Genomic DNA, 17,494 nt, shown 5'->3' with positions numbered 1-17,494 from the left:
ACATCTAGGAATAAAATAAACCAGGTTTATTTTATTACTATGTTTTTTACTAGGTTTATTAATATGTTTACTATTAAACATAGTAATAAATACACATTCTATTTTTTATAATTGTAACTTGCAATAATACAAAATGCTAGTAAACATAAATTAATAGTAGCTGACATTTAGTGACAGGCACTTTTCCAAGCACGTTAGCTCTATTAATTCAGTAATTTTTGCAAAAACACCTGTTGAGATTCAGGTTAAAGGATGGGGGTCTGCTTGAGGTACTGAAATGGGCTGGCCAGGGTCTCACAGGTAAGAGCCTCCAAGGCAGGGACAAAGCCTGGGGTGTGATCCTAGGACTCCTCTGCCTCCAGAGCCCATCAAGATGATTCTCAGTGATGCATGGACCATGCCGTGTTGCCCCAGGGAGTTCAGTGCAGTTCTTAGGCAGTAACTAGCTCAGTCTTTCATCCCAGCCAACCTATGAAACATTGTAATTCTTTTTATGGTTCTGTTTGCTGGGAAAATGTAAACACAGGAATCTTTTAGTATTGAAATCTTATTTGAATATTCAAGAGAGTGTCTTTCTTCTTGGAAGCTATGTTCGTCTTTGCTCTCCTATGTCTTGACCACTTAATTAAGTGAATTTCAAAGACTGAAAAGAAGTTATTTTTTAAAATGTGTACTATCTCATGATTCACAAGCTCAATGGGGCCTGACCACATTTCCCAAAGTAGAACAAAGTATTTTAACAATCTTTTAAAATAATGAAAGTATATATACTAGAACCCACTTGTTAAGGTGTTTTAAAAAATTGCTACTGTTTTCCCAGGGGAGGAGGGGTTAGAAATACACACAGACACACACACACACACACACACACACACACAAACACACACACACACACCATGCATGCACCTGAACACTGCCTCCGTGTAGTTTGGTGGCCCCAGTAACAGAAGTTCTGGGCTGAGGTTGCTACTGGTCTTAACAGAAGACTCAGCCTCTGTTCTTGAGCTGGCTCATAGTAGCTAATGGGGTGTTTGCAGTTTCTTCTAAGACTCACAGAGGCATTGGTCTTAAAGGCAGGCTTTCTGCCCTCAGCCACTTCCCCTACTCCACCCACCATAGCAGCCATATACTGATAGTCACTGATCATCAGTTTCTCCATGGAAATCAACAAATCTGGATAGTCCAACATTAGAAGAGACACTCCCTGGTGCCTTTGATCTTGGCATTAGCAGCTGCTGCTGTAGTTTGAGCTGAATCTCTTTCCCTGGAGGTGAAGGTAATGGAGAGTGGAAATGGGGCTCTAATACGAATGGGAAATATGAGCAACTAGAGACTTACCAGGCTGGTAAAGAAATGAGCCGAGGGGCCATCACAAACTCCAGGGTGAATAGAACCAGGCGGATGCTGACACAGTAATGGTTTGACCAGCCCTCCCAAAGTCAGCGTGACGTGAGACAATACTGGAGACAAGGCACTGTTGAGCAGCATAGGGACATGCAAAGGAGAAAAAAGACAGTGCTCTTGCCTAATTACATACAGACTAATGGAGGCAGAGAAGGGAAATAATATTTGTTCAGCTGTTGAGCTAGAGATTATTCTGTGTATTTTTATCATTACGACCAATCTTTAAATGCAGAAATTGAAGTTCAGGGTCAGTGACTTGACCGAAGTTATGCAGTGGTAGAGTTAGGGAGAAGTGAAAAACAACCTAAAAACTAGACAATGAGGCCTTGAAAATGCACATATTCATTGTCGGTAAAGAAGTGTCTTTGAGGAATTGGAAATGCATTGCAAATTATACACTTGGTTCTCAAGTGGCCTGCTGGGGTTGGCCAGCCATGCATTACTTGTTTTCTTCCTACTACTCCTTATGGCCACTCCTTCAGCATGTTGGACCATACAGTCCCTTTTCGTGGTCTCATTTCATCCTTACAATACTCCTGGGGGTGGTTAAGGCAGACATTTGATTCCATCTTACAGATGGGCATGCTGAGATACTGAGGTTAATGGACTTGAACTGGCCACCCAGAAGGCAGTGGTGAATCAAGCAGTTAGTCCTATTGTTAAGGACTTTAAGAGAAACTGGAAACATGGTTTAGTGCAAACGGCAGGGAAAGATGGGTCTTGCTGCAAAATGGTCCTATGTAATGACTCAGAGGCAAGTGTGGTGACGTGCACAGAGTCTGCAACTGGGAACCTGCCAGGAATGAGAGATAAGAGGAGACAGGCGTGCAGGGGCCAGAGGGTGCAGAGCTCCTTCAGGGGGGATTTCAAAGTGAGGCAGGCTCACGAGAGAGGGAGAGACAGGTCAGAAGCCCATGTCCATTATCAAGTGAAAAATAAATGCAGCTCAGTCATCCAGATGAGATTCAGGACTAGAGAAGAAAAGTGAGGTAAAAGAGAAGAGAGTGTGGGGAGTCAATGGTCAATGCGGGCCTGGCCCAAGAAGTGGAATATGAAGGGCAGCAGAGGGCTCCACCAGCCAGTGCTGCTCACTGCACCATGCACCGGACAGACAAGCATACCAGTGCTGTCTGCAGCCTAACCTTTAGCTTGTGCTTGCGAGAGCCTCGGCTCTGCATTGAAACTAATCAGGGAAGTTGTTGCTTTTTGCCGATTCTGAGCCACAGGACCAAGGCTGGGCTTTGGGTGTAACTTCCTTGTTCTCCTCACTCTTTCAGGTCATTGAGTGCATTACCCAAGGTCGTGTTTTAGAGCGGCCCCGAGTCTGCCCCAAAGAGGTGTATGATGTCATGCTGGGGTGCTGGCAGAGGGAACCACAGCAGCGGCTGAACATCAAGGAGATCTACAAAATCCTCCATGCTTTGGGGAAGGCCACCCCAATCTACCTGGACATTCTCGGCTAGTGGTGGCTGGTGGTCATGACTTCATACTCTGTTGCCTCCTCTCTCCCTGCCTCACATCTCCCTTCCACCTCACAACTCCTTCCATCCTTGACTGAAGCAAACATCTTCATATAAACTCAAGTGCCTGCTACACATACAACACTGAAAAAAGGAAAAAAAAAGAAAGAAAAAAAATCCTGTAAGGCAGTTTGGCATATATATATATATATATATATATTTATAAATCTAACTATCTATCAATCTATATCTACAGAGAGATATCTTCTCTAGTACACAGAGAAGCTGCTGATACAGACAACCACAAGACTTTTACGACTCAGAAACTCTAAAATATTAATAATACAAAGGAAAATTCCCTTTGACTTAAGCTGTGGCCCATGCTTCTAATGCTACGGCTTTTCGGAGCAGAAGACCTGGACCAAGCAGAGAGACAATCTTTGGGATGGGAGCTTTGGGACGGGAGGAGCTAAGGTGGTGCTCAGTCGCTGCTGTGTGTGCCTATTACCCCAGAAGCTCACCACAGGCACATGCCAGGACCGCATGGCTGCGCTCAGCAAAGAAATGACGCCGGAGCAGCGCCCTTGCCTCCACTTCTTCCCCATTTCCTCCACTTCAGGACAATGTTCTAATTTGTCCATTCTAAAAAGTGTAATCTTGATGCTTTTGGGAATCGACGATGGCACCTATGGGTAAACACAGAACAGACAACCCCACAACACAAAACCATGACAAGAGCTGACCGCATGCATCCTGGGTGTAAGCTTCTTGCTGGAGTTTCAAAGGATGTGTCTTTCTATTCTCAGAACTTAAAGAACTGGACTTTCTGGACTAAAAGAACCACAGAAGAAAAAATAACTGAAACCTGGACCCTGCCAAGACACTGCCACCTGTCTTTTCCATCATTGCAAAGATTCCTTGGCCTCACCTCCCACTTTCAAGCCCCTGGGAAGCTTAGGAGGTTAAGAAATAGGTCCCCCATGTTATCTTTGAATGTAGACACAGCAGGCTTTAGGGTTGCAATAGCAAGAGACATGGTTGCTTGTAGGTCGTTATAACAAATGCCCCCTGGTCCTCTCAGTTTCTCATCCTGCTTCCCTAGATCCTAGACCCCGCTTCCTGGGTCTCTGCGGAGTCCCAGGTAAACCCCACTGCCAGGGAAGGGAGCCAGGTCTAGTGAGAGGCTGGAGCAGTGAGTGTTTCAGAAAATCAAGCAGTGGAGTGGGTGAGAGCCAGCAGGGGAGGATCTACTTGGCACCTGCGCCAGGCCCCTTGGCATTCTCCTCACGTTTCCAGCCCCTGGGAGGATTGATGCATCTGCCTTTGAGCTGTTGTGAAAACGCAGGGGCTGAGAAATCACTTTTGTGGGCTGGGGTAGGGGGAAGGGCTGAGGCTTCTCTGGGAGATGTCCAATGAGGAGGGTCCAGTGCTGCAGGCTTGGCATCTTAACGAGGCCTGAGCCCTGACCGAAGAGAAGGAAGGAAACATCTAGGCTGGGGCCAGCTCCCTCTGCTTCAGCACTGGGGAATCACTGCCTTCCTGGCTGCTGCCACAGACCACAGTGGGGCTGACCTCTGGGCCTCCCTGTCACATGAAACATGGAAGCCAACAGCCTGGCCCCACAGAGCTCCTCTGCTGGGGAGGAGAGGATGTACTCCTCCCAGGCCACTGGGCCCCTCCACCTTGCCCCAAGCACAGAGCTACCTAATGGACTGACCTTTGCCAAACTGGAACTCACCTCCTGGGGGCCTCTGGCCTACCCTTTTCGCTGCCAGCTGAAAAGACTGCCAGCTGAAAAGACTGCCAGCAGCCTGAACGTCCTGGTTAGCTGAAATCAGCTGAAATGTGGGCCTCCCTATGTGGGGTTTAGGACTGAATTGTGTGTTTGTGGTTTTGCTTCTTTTTGTAGACCCACAGATATTTTTATTTGAATAGTAAAGAGCTGTGCTCAGATTGTAGCCATGGTTGGGATTTGGGATCAAGGAGGCTGGGTAGCTGGACTGGGAGGGTAGGGAGGTGAGATGGGAGTTTGGTGTGAGTTTTCTTACTGTGCTGTGCTCCTAGCCCCTGAGGACTTTGGGGAAAGCTGTTTGGATTGACCACCTCAAGAAAACCCTTTACTGTCCTATGACAATTACTTCTGTTGTCTTTCCACCTAGAGGACGACTGTGCTGGGGCTGTGAGTGCTGGATGAAACTGCACAGTCTGGCTTTGATCTGGGTAGCTAAGAACAGGTGTTCAGGGAGGGCATGGTCTGGAGGGGCCTGAGGGAAAACTGTCTTCTGGTTAGAAGTGAGGTGCCAATGCTCCTGTTGCTTCCCTTCTCCCATATCCTCCCCTGAACAAACGCTGTGTGGCTTCTATCTTCTTGGCTGTGTGTTTCAAAACTGATAGTCACTGTTGGGCTGGGAAGAAGCAGGAGAAGAACTGGGTTGGAGATGGATGGAAAACTGGGAATAAGGACCGTGCTATGGTTTTATCTTCAGGCACCGATTCGTCATGGCCTAATGAAAGAAGGTGATTCCTTGGGGAACAAGAAGCACTGAAGGAGACCACGGTTGTCAGATTGCTGGCACCTTAGGCCCATGGGCTTTCACGTTGATCTTGGGATCATGTTCTTGTCATGTCCATTGTAAGCAGCTGGCTGTGGAAGAGTGCAAGAGAGAGAGGGGCAGATCAGGGAAAGGTAGAGAGGGAGGACCTGTCTTCCTTCACCTCTGGCTGTCCTCTCTATACAGAGTCTGCTTTGATTTATCAACCTTGGCAGATAAAAAAAAAAAGATTTCTTTTGGAGAGCAAAGGAGGCAGAAAATAGGGCCATGGAAATTGCAGGGGTACCCTATGGCTCGAGGGAGTGTGGCATGTACTGGGACACACCTGTCCCTCCTATACTGGGACAGGACTGATAAGGCTTAGTCCACTGTGTATTAGTTTCCCCATCTGCAGAATAAGGGGTACATCTGCTAATCTCTAGCCCCTTCTAGCTCTGAGTTCTCAGATTCTAACAACGTTGTGTCACTGTGCCATTTTTCTCAGCACTACTCTGAAATGGCAGGACAGCCTTGCATAGGTAGGAGGCAGTTGCTGCTGAGGGCTCACTGGGCCTGGGCAAGGCTGAGTTCCAATAAGACACTCCTCTCCTTCTTTGCCCCTTGTCTCAAAATTTCACAGTCTGAAGTGTCTGAGACGACTGTAAGCCAGGAGGGGTGCGTTTGTTCTGCTTCCCATCCTGGCATTCCTACATACCAGAAAAGCACTGTCGATGGTCTATTTATTTATTTATTAAGAGCCTAATGTGATGAAATGTGTTGTGAAATGACATCCGATTGGGCAATATGGCCACTCCAGTTCATTTCACCCTCATCTTCCCATACCAAAGTCCACATTTTAGAAAACCGTGTCACATTGCCTCTGAGAGCTTAGCTTTGAAGTGAGCTCTTTGGTGTGTTTTGGTGAATGCTCCAGGGCACCCAGGCTGGTCTCTCTGCCATGCCGACCTCACCAGATCCTCTCCTGGACTGAGTGAGAGTGACCTGCTGTTGGATATCCACCTTGGAGTAGGGTGTCGTCGCCACGGGACCTCCCAGTTCTTCTTTGCTTTGGATGTGAGCCTAATGCTGCCCTCTAATGATTTCCCTGAACTCTGAGGGGACCTTGGGCATCACTAAGCCTCCTCTAGTCAACAAACAATAAAAAGGAGGTGGTGTTTCCTCCATTTAGCAGATCATGCACAAATTACACCTAGACAGAGGCTTCCCACTTGAGGCAAAGGATCTTTGGTCCTTCTGGGTTCAGGTTGAACATGAATGTTCTTCTCTAGTGATGCTTACTTTGCGGAATACACTAGTGCAAGTCATTTTGGTGCTAAATACTACAGAAACCAACACCAACAGGAGAGCTGTCAGCCAGTTTCTGGGGCTGTGCGAGACTCAACTCAGAAGTGGAAGTGAGTCAGCCATGCCGGGAGAGTACAGGATGCATTCGAAGTTAAGTAGAAAAGTGGCAGGGTGAAAAGACCAGCAAAATTTCTGATTTTGCTATTAGTTACCTACGTGGCCTTGGCCAAATCAGCTAATTTCTCATCTGAGACATTTAAGAGGTTTGTACAGATATTTTTAGAGTCCTTTTCATTTTTTTAAAGCTATGTTCTGGTCCCACCTTTTTTTTATATACTTGCTTTTTAAAAATAAAAGATAGAGTGAAAGATAAGGAAGGAGACAAAGAAAAGTTACCAATGGCAAAGGATTGGTTATAGGAGGCAATGAAAGAAGACCTGGTGACTGGTAGATTTGAGGAATATTGTACAGGGAGCCAGGCAGACAAGCTGGAGATTTCATTTTTATGCTCTTCAAAGGAGGTTACTGGCCTAGCCCCTTGCCTGCGTTTCACCAGGCTGTTCTCCTCAGCTGGTCAACCTTCCCTGTTCAAAACCGACATGCTAACACTTGGCAGAAACTATTCCAAGATATGGAGAGAGGCCTGCCTATCTCTCATGCAGGCCACTGGCAATCATCTCTGGGTCAAAACCGACAATATTTTTATCTTTTAATGCTTATTATAAGAGGCCGGGACGTTTGACAGAGGGCAGCGTCTTAAGTTGCAGACTGTTTACCAAAGTCCTTTTCTATTCAGGAATGACTAATGACTTTCGTTGCTCCCCTTTTCCAAACCAAACAGCAGCAGTATTACCTTGACTCCAAAGTACAGTGATTGCAATGGACAGTCTTGGGATTAGGGATCTTTTTAGTGCTTTCCTCGGAATCTGGAGCAGAGGAATGTCCAGGGACGTTTGTTGAATGAACCCACCTGCCAGCAGTCCAGAGAGCTGTCCCAAAGGCCCCTGAGATGTCTATTGTCTGCTTTGGTAGGGAACCAACATGTCAGAAGACTCAAAGGCATTTGCCTCAGAGAAAAAAAAAATAGCACCTTTAGTTTAGGGCTTGGGTGCTGAAGTCACAGTGTTTTTGGTTCCTGAAGCTTCACTTTCTTTTTTTATACCAAATACATTGTTTCAGCCAATATTTAACAGATTTTACAGCAAAATTCCAAGTTTATGCATCATTATTAAGACATCAATATGGGCTTGGGAAAATGTTTTGGTGTTGCTTAGTAATACTGGGAGTGTCTTGCTAACGAAAGTACATGTATGTGTACATTGTGTGCTTATTTCTATATATTTGATTGGAATGACTTCAAAGGAGGCCTGTTTGAAGCCAGCAACTTGATTCCAATTTGGGATTCTCTTTGAGCCTTACCATTCTTGCAGATAAGAAATCTGGAGATGAACTGGCCTCAGAAACATTCAGGAAGATTCTGATGGGAAATCTGTCGTCTTGTAAAGTTTGATCATTTGGTGCTCTCTGAATTAAATTATGCTGACTAACATTCTGAGCATCTGAAAATCATTCTTCCTGGTTGCCTGATAGATGACCACACAGGAGCCATTTCTATCACATCTTATTTGGGGGTTGGTATAGAAGCCACCAGCACTGCAGGGGAAACCACCCCCTAGGAGGGATGAGACAGAGAGAATGTGAGATGTTGATCATTGATTGCTGTTTCTGACAGGCACTGCTGACCATAGTAGGTGTGGTGAATATTTGTGTCACTGCATTGGGTATTAGAGCTTTCGCTCTGAGCATGGGCTGCCCTATCCTAAAGAGCTGAATCTTGGCTACTGACAGAGGCTCTGCGTGGCACATTCTCCTCAAGCATATTTTCCTTATTTGCCTATAAAAGTATCTATAGTTTGCAGCAAGAACTGTCTTTGGCTCAAGTCTCAGTGTACCAGAATAGATGCTATTCTGTGAGACCTGTGGAGGTGGGGTTGGGGGGCGGCGGTGTCCCTTCAAAGTACTTGGAATTCTTGGTCAAAGAAACGAAACTCAGATTCCCTTTTTTTCTAGTTTACTTCTAAGTTCCAAATTTAAAACAAAACCCTGTTTGACATTTGCAGTAGGAGATAATGTCTTGAACCAGTGAACTAGGCTATCTTTCTTTCATCACAGGGAGGCAGGAGAGTAGGTTGTATTAATTTTTCCTAATCGCCCAGGCAAATATTGCTTTTTATTCAGTGTCATGACCCACATTCATAGCTTGCAGGAGATACTTGTAGCTGACACAGCTGGAAGTTTCTAATAGAAGATGTATCAAGGTAACAGAGGTGAGGAAAGGCCTGTTGAACATCTACTTCTGAGAAACACCCAGGCACTCAGGTCTTGCTTTTCAGTTTAGTATCTTACGAAAGGAGTTGGTTTCTTCTCATTTTAGGCAATGATAAATTTAGACATCTTTCTTGAAAGTGAAGGTAGACTGAGAGCTCAAATATTTACTGTGTACTCTGACAGTCTTTTATTATATTTTTCAAGACTTATTTTTATATACTTATTTATTAAAACAGGTGGTGTTTGGTTACATGAGTAAGTTCTTTGGTGGTGATTTGGGAGATTCTGGCACACCCATCACCCAAGCAGTATACACTGTACCATATTTTTAGTCTTTTATCCCTCACTCCCTTCCCACCCTTTCCCCCTAAGTCCCCAAAGTCCATTGTGTCATTCTTATGCTTTGGCATCCTCATAGCTTAGCTCCCATGTATCAGTGAGAACATACAATATTTGGTTTTCCATTCCTGAATTACTTCACTTAGAATAGTAGTTTCCAGTCTTACCCAGGTCACTTTGAATGCCATTAATTCATTCCTTTTTATGGCTGAGTAGTATTCCATCATATATATATATATGTGTGTGTGTGTGTGTGTGTGTGTGTGTGTGTGTTTGTATACCACAGTTTCTTTATCCACTCATTGATTGATGGACATTTGGGTTGATTCCACTTTTTGCAATTGCAGATTGTGCTGCTATAAACACATGTTTGTAGCACATGCAAGTATCTCTGTGTCTTATGTATAATGACTTCTTTTCCTCTGGGTAAATACCTAGTAATAGGATTGCTGGATCACTGACATTCTTTTGGATGCAACATCCCTAAAACTCAACAAGAAGTGTAAACACTGAAGTCCAAGTCTGAGAACTATTCTTTCATTTCAGCAGAGCACATGGGAGTTTTCCATATTATTTTTAAAGACTAATTTTGTAGTGTGTTAAATGGTAGGACACATTCAATATTTTTTTTCCTCACTGGAGATCTGTCCATGTTCTGTCTCAATTTAATAGCTACCTGGCATGTAACTGATGCCTCTGAGCCTACCTCTAGAGTGAATAAATAAACCTGGTCCAGGTGATTTTATCTCTGCCATTCGTAGTGGAGAAGTAAATCTCAGTGAAGAAGACTTTTTCTTCATTTTTCTTCTTTTCTCTTTTTCTTTTGGGTCCTATCCTCCTGCTTTCATGGGACTGACAATCCAGAGTCTCAAATTCCACAAAAGTCTTAATACAAGGTGATTCCCAGAACCACAAACAGTTTGTACTTCAAACAGTGAGAAAATTGGCACTGAATGATTCGGCACACAAAGCAGAAAACTTTCATTTCCTGTAGGCAGGATGGAATTGACTGTTATATTAAGACTTCTGAAGAAGCCCTGCCCTGGAGTAATTTCAGTGCTGTCAGACGATGTTGACATCTAGATTAACCTCTGTGCAGTGAATTTTACTGCAAAGCTCATTGAGATGCATGTGATGTGTCTCCACAAATCCCATCTGGAACCCTTGGGGGCCCACTCTTAGCAACCCTCCTTTCCCTCCCTGACCCTGCTTTCTCTGTCAGTAAACTTTTAGCCTCCAGGAGCAGAGGAGCCACGGCTGGGATCTGACCCTAGGAGAGGGAGTTTTGGCCTTCTCTGACCATGATGCTGAGCCAGGCTTTCTGCTCAGAGTGACAGTGATTGTCATCGTATTGGGTTTCCCCTGAGGGAACTGCAAACTAAGGCATGAAAAACACTCTGCGGATGACAGTCTTACAGCATATCTCAATGCTGCACAAAGTGAAATGGTTTCAAAGGAATTAGTGTGTCCTAAGTCATTGAGCCCTGCTCTGGGCTCTGCAATCCTCCAGGGATTTGAGGTCCAGTTGCAACAAGGTCATGACTGCATCTAGGTGGGACAGATGGATTCTGACAGCAAGGTGTTTGTCTTTTCTGCAGGTCTTTCCTATGGTCCTTACAAGAGAGGCAGCCGCAGCTCCTGTTTCTTACAGTTGGGACAAAAGATGTAGCTGTCTTCTAAGTCTGGTTTGTCAGCTCTTTCTTTAAGGAGTGGTTGGCTCCAGAATGAGCCAGACTAACTCTACAATTCCACATTGTGGCACAACAACCACATAGAACCTCAAAGTTGAAATTGCCACTTCTCTGCAAAATAGGGCCATTAATTACATCCAGAGTTTTGAGAAAAGGCCTTCAGGTTAGATTCAGTCACCTTCAGACTCCACAGAGTTGCTCAGCATGATTGCAGGCATCTTTGGAAACTTACCTCAGGGTTTTAGAATACTTTACCCTAACGTCTGGATAACAATTTTCTCTGAGATTTTACTGATTCTAATTCCCTTTGAAATTGTTTTTCCTACTTGCCTCTTGTTTTCATTTAAATAATAAGAATCTCCTTGCATATTCTTAGGTATTTCTTTAGGAGGATTGAAAGTTTCCAGTCAAGGACATTGTGTTTATCAATTGGGAAGATATCTTTCAGGGCTGAATAAGGTAAAAATCATATAGAGGCAATCTTGATGACTTTATTTAAAAGCAATATCAGCATTGTGTTTTATTCTAGGTGCTCATGCTCATAGTGCAAACTACATTCACCTTTTTAATTATTTATATTATGGTACTTATTCATGTATACATATATGCACACACACACACACAAAAGCCTCCACAGTCCTACTGGTATACAAATCCATATGCCCCATTTGTGTCACTTCCATTGATCTCTGTGTGCATACATTTGCAATGAAGTGTGCATCACATGTATGATTTCTTAAACTCATCTATAGCTCATCTTTCCTCTTATTATCGGCACATACCCTTTGACTTTGGATCTCATGAAATTAGGACTTTTTCAAGGGAGACTAAATCTTGAGTTTCTTTAAACCTTCATATTTAAAGACAGGACTGGTTTTCTTGGAGAAACAAAAACTTGATTCAGATTTTATTTAATTAATTTATGTAATTAATTAATTTTCTAGGGGAAACTGTACTGAATTTGTTCCTGAGTAACAAATAGTAGTAAGTGCAAATATAAATGTGAAGTAGTTTAAGCAGGTTATTGAACCTATCTTGTGGCTGAAACAAGTAGTCAGATATGAAGCTCAGACACTTGAATTGAATTAGAATGTGAACCAAAACAGTTAGCATGGGGCACGGGAAGAGCACTGGGCTAGGAGCAAGCCTGCTAGATTGTCACTTGAGTGTCCTTAGCTTAATGTGGGCAGCAGACAACTAGTTGCAGTCCTGTGCCCCTCTAATTCCAGAGATGGGGCAAGCCAATCTGCTTCTCATCCATTGCTCAAGTTGGTTATCACTGAAGTATTATATATCATCTCAAGGTCCTGCCCTGAACAAGTTTGCAAACAACCCCACTCTGAGGAGTCAGTCCCATTTTTGTTTTATGGCAGTTTATCTCTTGTAGCCTTCCTTTGGAAGCTGTCCAAACTCTGAACACTTGCTGTCCATTCCCTGCTCCCTACCCCACCCTTTAAGGCCAGGGAAGAGCCAGGGAAAGCCCTACTGGCTCATCTCCCTCTTTACTAGCCTGCGTATCAGCCAAGCTTGAGACTTAGCCTCGGTTTTTAGAGAGGAAAATAAGTGTGTTCTCCCAGACATCAGTATCTTTCCAGCTCTCTGGACCAAGTGATTAGCGCCTCATTAGCACCTCATCAGTTGCTTTTGCACAAGAGACTCTGGGACAACAAGCCTATTATAATGCCTCAGTCTGTCTTTTTGAAGTCAAACCATCCTTCTGGCTTGGTTAGGAAAGGGGAGCCTTTCTACAACCACACTTTCTTTTAATTTCCTCTGTTGTTTTCTGGCTGTTCACTATACGGATAAATGGAGAAACATAATTTTCATTTTTTCTAGGCCCCTATGAGTGTGGATATGCTATATTTCTATGGATGAGGAGTTCCACATGTCAGCAAAGCATTTATTTATTTAGTGAAGTGGCTATAATATTGACACACAGATTTGCAGCAGCATCCAAATCTTGAGGGGAAAAAAAAAGCCTTTTTCAAGCAAATGAAACCTTTTCTGCGATGGCACCAGAAAGGTTTATATCTTAAGAACAGAACTGAACCTGATAATATGCTTCCTTTCTAGAAACAAAAAGGTAGAAGAAATTGCTGAAGGAGCTGGAACACCAAACCCTCTGTTCCCCAAATCATTATGTATCAATAGATACTTCAACTCTGTTCCTTAAATGGCTCTGAAAAACACAAATAACCATATTTACTATTAAAAACAAATTCATAATGTCTAACCCAATCCCTTATTTTAATATATATACATATTAAAATCATCCCATGTATATATGATGATTATTATATGGGATATATATATGTTTACATATATAGGTGTGTGTGTATATATATTTACATATATGTGTAAATGTATATTTTTTAATGCTGGGGATAGTTCCATATTGTTTCTTTTCTTGATTCCTTCTAATATGTTCAATGAGATTTATAATTTTTTTCACTTTTATTTCTTTAGGAAAGAGTTGGGGTCTATTTGGAATGCTTTCTAGGATAAAATGGCAAAACAGATGAAAAGTGTGGTGGAGGGAGGATAATGGGAATAGGAGGCAGAGAATTTGCACATTTCTGTTTCCTGCTGAGAGATCTGGGAAAAACATTGTCTTCCCTTTGCCTCAGTTTCTTAATATACAAAATGGAACTACTATCTACCCCCTGCATGCCACAGACGGCTATTTGAGCCCTAAATGAGATCATAACTGTTAACATGCTCTGTGAACTGTATGGGGCCAGACAAATACATAGAGCCCACTCTCTGGGCAGTTGCAAGCAGTCTTGCTGGGTGCTGAGCTGAGAGACTGAGAGCCGCTTTTGAGATGTGTTTTGAGACATATCTTCCTTAAATTTTTGCTGGTCTCTGTTTTTTAGAGGTTTTGCCATTAACATTTTTTTGCTTTGAGTATCTAGCGATGAAGAATGCTCTAAAAAATACAAGCAGACAGGGGGATGCTTTATCTGTTTGGCATAGTCACTGGAAAGGGACAATTAGATTTTGTTTTCAGCCTTGGAACTCGGAACATTTTGTAGCAAAATGGCAACTTCTGCTGCATTTAATTCCTTGCCATCAACTCCTGCTTTCATCAGGTTCTGTCAATTTCAACATAATGCTTTGTAAAAATAGGACTCTATGAAGCTTTCTCTATAAATGTGGTGGTATAACTAATCTTTCAGGGAGCATCTGAAGGGATAATGATTTTTAAGCGGTATCCTGTTCATTCCAGGACCAGCATTTGTACATGGGAAAATAATCTTAAGATAAGTGAAGAGCAAATGCTAGACCACACCTTTAGTAGGCCCAAGTGCCAACAAATATGTGTGAGTGGGATTCCCACTGAGAAATATGTCTGAATGAAAATGAAACCCTTGATAATGAATCCTGAGGCCAGAATGCCAAAGTCACAGTATTCTGTCATTTACAGCCCCTAAAAAATCCCAGGTGTTTGTGATGACAGCCACTATTATAAGTACTCTGTAGTAGTGACTACTTGGCAAGTAAAATTTTCTCAAATGTTATTTTTCATAGATCTCCAAGCAACCATCACTTGCAATGTATCTGACAAAATGCTATACATGATTTTCTAAAACTATTTTGATCACTCGAGAAAGAAATTAGAATAAAGCTGTGTATCCAAAATCTTAAGAAATTCATAAATATTTTGCTCAAGTTCAGGCTATCTCAGCTTCTCTTTTCTCTTTTTACCTTTTGCCTCATACAGAGGCAATCTTGATGACAAAAGATTGGGCTCAATTTTTGTTTTTCTTATGTAGAAAAGCAACACCTCTGTTCTGGACCACTGTCCAGTAGACAAAAAGCATCCCAGCTTTTGAAATGAGAGTCCAAATTGGGTTACTACTGAGATTTTAAATTATGATGTGAAATTGCAGAAGGCAAGCTGGTTCAGGGTGAAGTTTCATAATTTATTCTGATAATCTGGAGGGGATGACTTCTTTCACAGCACTGTTAAAGCCTGCCTTGAACAAGCTTATTTCACTATATAACTTCCTAAAGACAAGACTGATTATTTAAGGGTTTCAGAGATATTATTTGGGGAATAACTTGCCAGGTAGAGAAAGTTTGATCTGATATGTTAACAGGCACAACAAGAACTTATTTCACAGCTATCTCACCCCTTGCCCCTTCTCTGAGAGTTTAGCCTTTCTTAGGGGCCATTAGGATACTTCCTTTCCCAGGCTAGAAAAGATTTATTGTATTCATATCCCAAAGTAAAGGCTCCTCCAATTCTATCAGACGTGGAGGCAACAGAAAATGACTCATGTTATTTTTCTCTCACTTCACAGCATCAAGGACCCTTTTTGTTTATGTGTGAGCCATGGTGGGTTAGCTTAAGGAACTGTCAAATTAAAATGAAAGGAAAGCAAGTTGGGGCAAGAAAATTCTCACTCTGAATGTGAAAGAAAATAGCAGTGTTCTTCTCTCTGGCAAAGATTTGTTTACTGTTGGGGGAAGATTCATGTTATTTCTCAGGTAGACTTTACTTTTTGAGATTCTTCGTGTGTGTATGTGTGTGTGTGTGTGTGTGTGTGTGTGTGTGTGTTAGCTGGTGGGGGATTAGAGGCAGATAGAATGTAGTTGTTTATGAGTTTATACTTTCTCTTTAGCATAATAGATGCCCTGTTTATTGTCTCAGAATGTGACAATAAAATTAAGAATGGAGAGGAATTCAGAGGTCCATGTTGCAGTTCATGGTAAAGTTTTACCCAAATATTTCTTTCAGAAACATTTAGTCATAGCAAGCCAAATAAATTCTTATCTGCAACTAGTATCAGAAAAAGAAATCAGTAGCTGGGGACTGTAGACCCCGATGCTGCATCTATTTACAATCTTTCTTTTCCAAGGTTTTAGGGTTCATGATTCACATGAGGGAATTTTGGGAGAGCTGCCACGGCAGTACTTTGGCATGAATTAACTCTGTTCCACAGGAAAACTAGGGTTGCTTCAGGGCTATTTTTGTTTGAAATGGCACACATAAAAAAAAAAAAAAGACTTTTGAAACATGTTTTGAGGCCTAACACCTGAAGTCAGCCTTTGTTGAAAGAGTGTTTAGTTTGATAAGCAGAGTTTCTTGCTTCTCCCATCCCAGAGTGTAAATTCTGCGGGGATTCCTGGGTATATGTTTTCAGCACCAGGGACAGCAAACAACCCCCTGAATTGAAGGGGCCTGCTATCCTGATTGACCTCCCAGACTAGGAAAGGGAGTTGTTTTGTTTCCCTTTATTTCCTATCCACCGAGGCCTCAACTTGGAAGGCTTTATTCTTAAGGTGCTTACATCTTTCATTTATTACCAAGTCTAGCTTAGTTGTCTCTGTCACATTCTTGACCTCCTAACAAATGGGTTTGGAGTAATACTCCCAGGTCTCCTGCCTCAGATAAGTAGAAAGAAACACACTCAAAAGTCTTTGTAACAAACCATTGACTTGTAAACCCCTAAACGAAGGACTGCTTGTACACAATCACTTTCTTTTTAAAATTTCTGCACGTTTCTCAGAATGTACAAGTCTATGTTTGACTCAGTGTGCATCTGGAGGCAATATTTCACAGCAGTTGAGCAGAAGTTATGAACTTTTGGGACAGAAAAGGGCCCAATGATGCCACTGTTATGCATTTTGGAGACTCCTTGGGGGCACTTCTTTGATTCTCACCATCCACCCTTCAACCCTGAGTGCTCTTCAACAGCTGTTTTTGCCTTAAACAATCACAGTAAGAATGCAAATGACTCCTTGTGGCATTCTTCAGGCCAGCCTGAAGGGTGCACTGAGAAAACAAGGGTAGCAGAAGCACATGTTGTCACACTGCTTTGTGATTGGCCAGTTTTCATATAGCACAATAACATACAGATATCATCTTAGAGTCAGCATTGTCTACTCTTAACTAACTGTCAGCATCTTCTCCACTCATGTCAGGATGAATCCTGTGTTGGGAAGGCAAGTCAGTCACTGCAGATTTCATCGTAAATATTGCCTTCTATCTCACAGATGTTAGAAAACCTCCATTTCAATTGCCTCTGCACCATCCACGGCTCTGAAATTCCCCTGTATCTTATCCCTTTCTTTCCATTCCCTTTCCATGTTGCTTATCATAACATCCATAATATTTAGTGGTATAAGACAATAAGGGGTTTTTTTTAGGAATAAATGAGGTGGCAAAAGTAGGCCAGAGCCAGATCTTAGAGAAGCAAGTTCAGTGGAACTATGATTTCTAACTTGGGATAGGGTCTAAGATGTAGCCATCCATTCCTTCCATTCCTTGTCCTCTTGAGTGAATCTCATTCCAGTGCTCACACTTGCCCTGCGAAAAAGGCCATGGCACAAGATTCTCTAATTATTTGTATGAAGACCGGAGGTGAGCAGCATCCAACACCTCTGTTAGACTTCTTTAGAATAGAGGAGCTTTGTCTTATATTTAAAT

At 42.7% G+C, this 17,494-nt stretch overlaps 1 protein-coding gene across 2 annotated transcripts in view; it reads left to right on the top strand.

Moving 5' to 3' along the window:
- Window positions 1-3,084, top strand: part of NTRK3 (neurotrophic tyrosine kinase, receptor, type 3) — a 389,076-nt gene extending 385,992 nt beyond the window's left edge. For both annotated transcript variants that reach the window (XM_011986286.1, XM_011986287.1), the window contains one exon: window positions 2,682-3,084. In XM_011986286.1, the coding sequence (XP_011841676.1) occupies window positions 2,682-2,867 (186 nt within the window). In that variant the 3' untranslated portion in view covers window positions 2,868-3,084. The remainder of the gene's footprint in view (window positions 1-2,681) is intronic.
- Window positions 3,085-17,494: the final 14,410 nt, after the last annotated feature.

The sequence above is a fragment of the Mandrillus leucophaeus genome, unplaced genomic scaffold (genome assembly GCF_000951045.1).
Source record: "Mandrillus leucophaeus isolate KB7577 unplaced genomic scaffold, Mleu.le_1.0 Scaffold297, whole genome shotgun sequence".
NCBI lineage: Eukaryota > Metazoa > Chordata > Mammalia > Primates > Cercopithecidae > Mandrillus > Mandrillus leucophaeus.
Note: the sequence above shows the minus strand (reverse complement) of the source record. Positions and strands in the feature narration are given on the sequence as shown.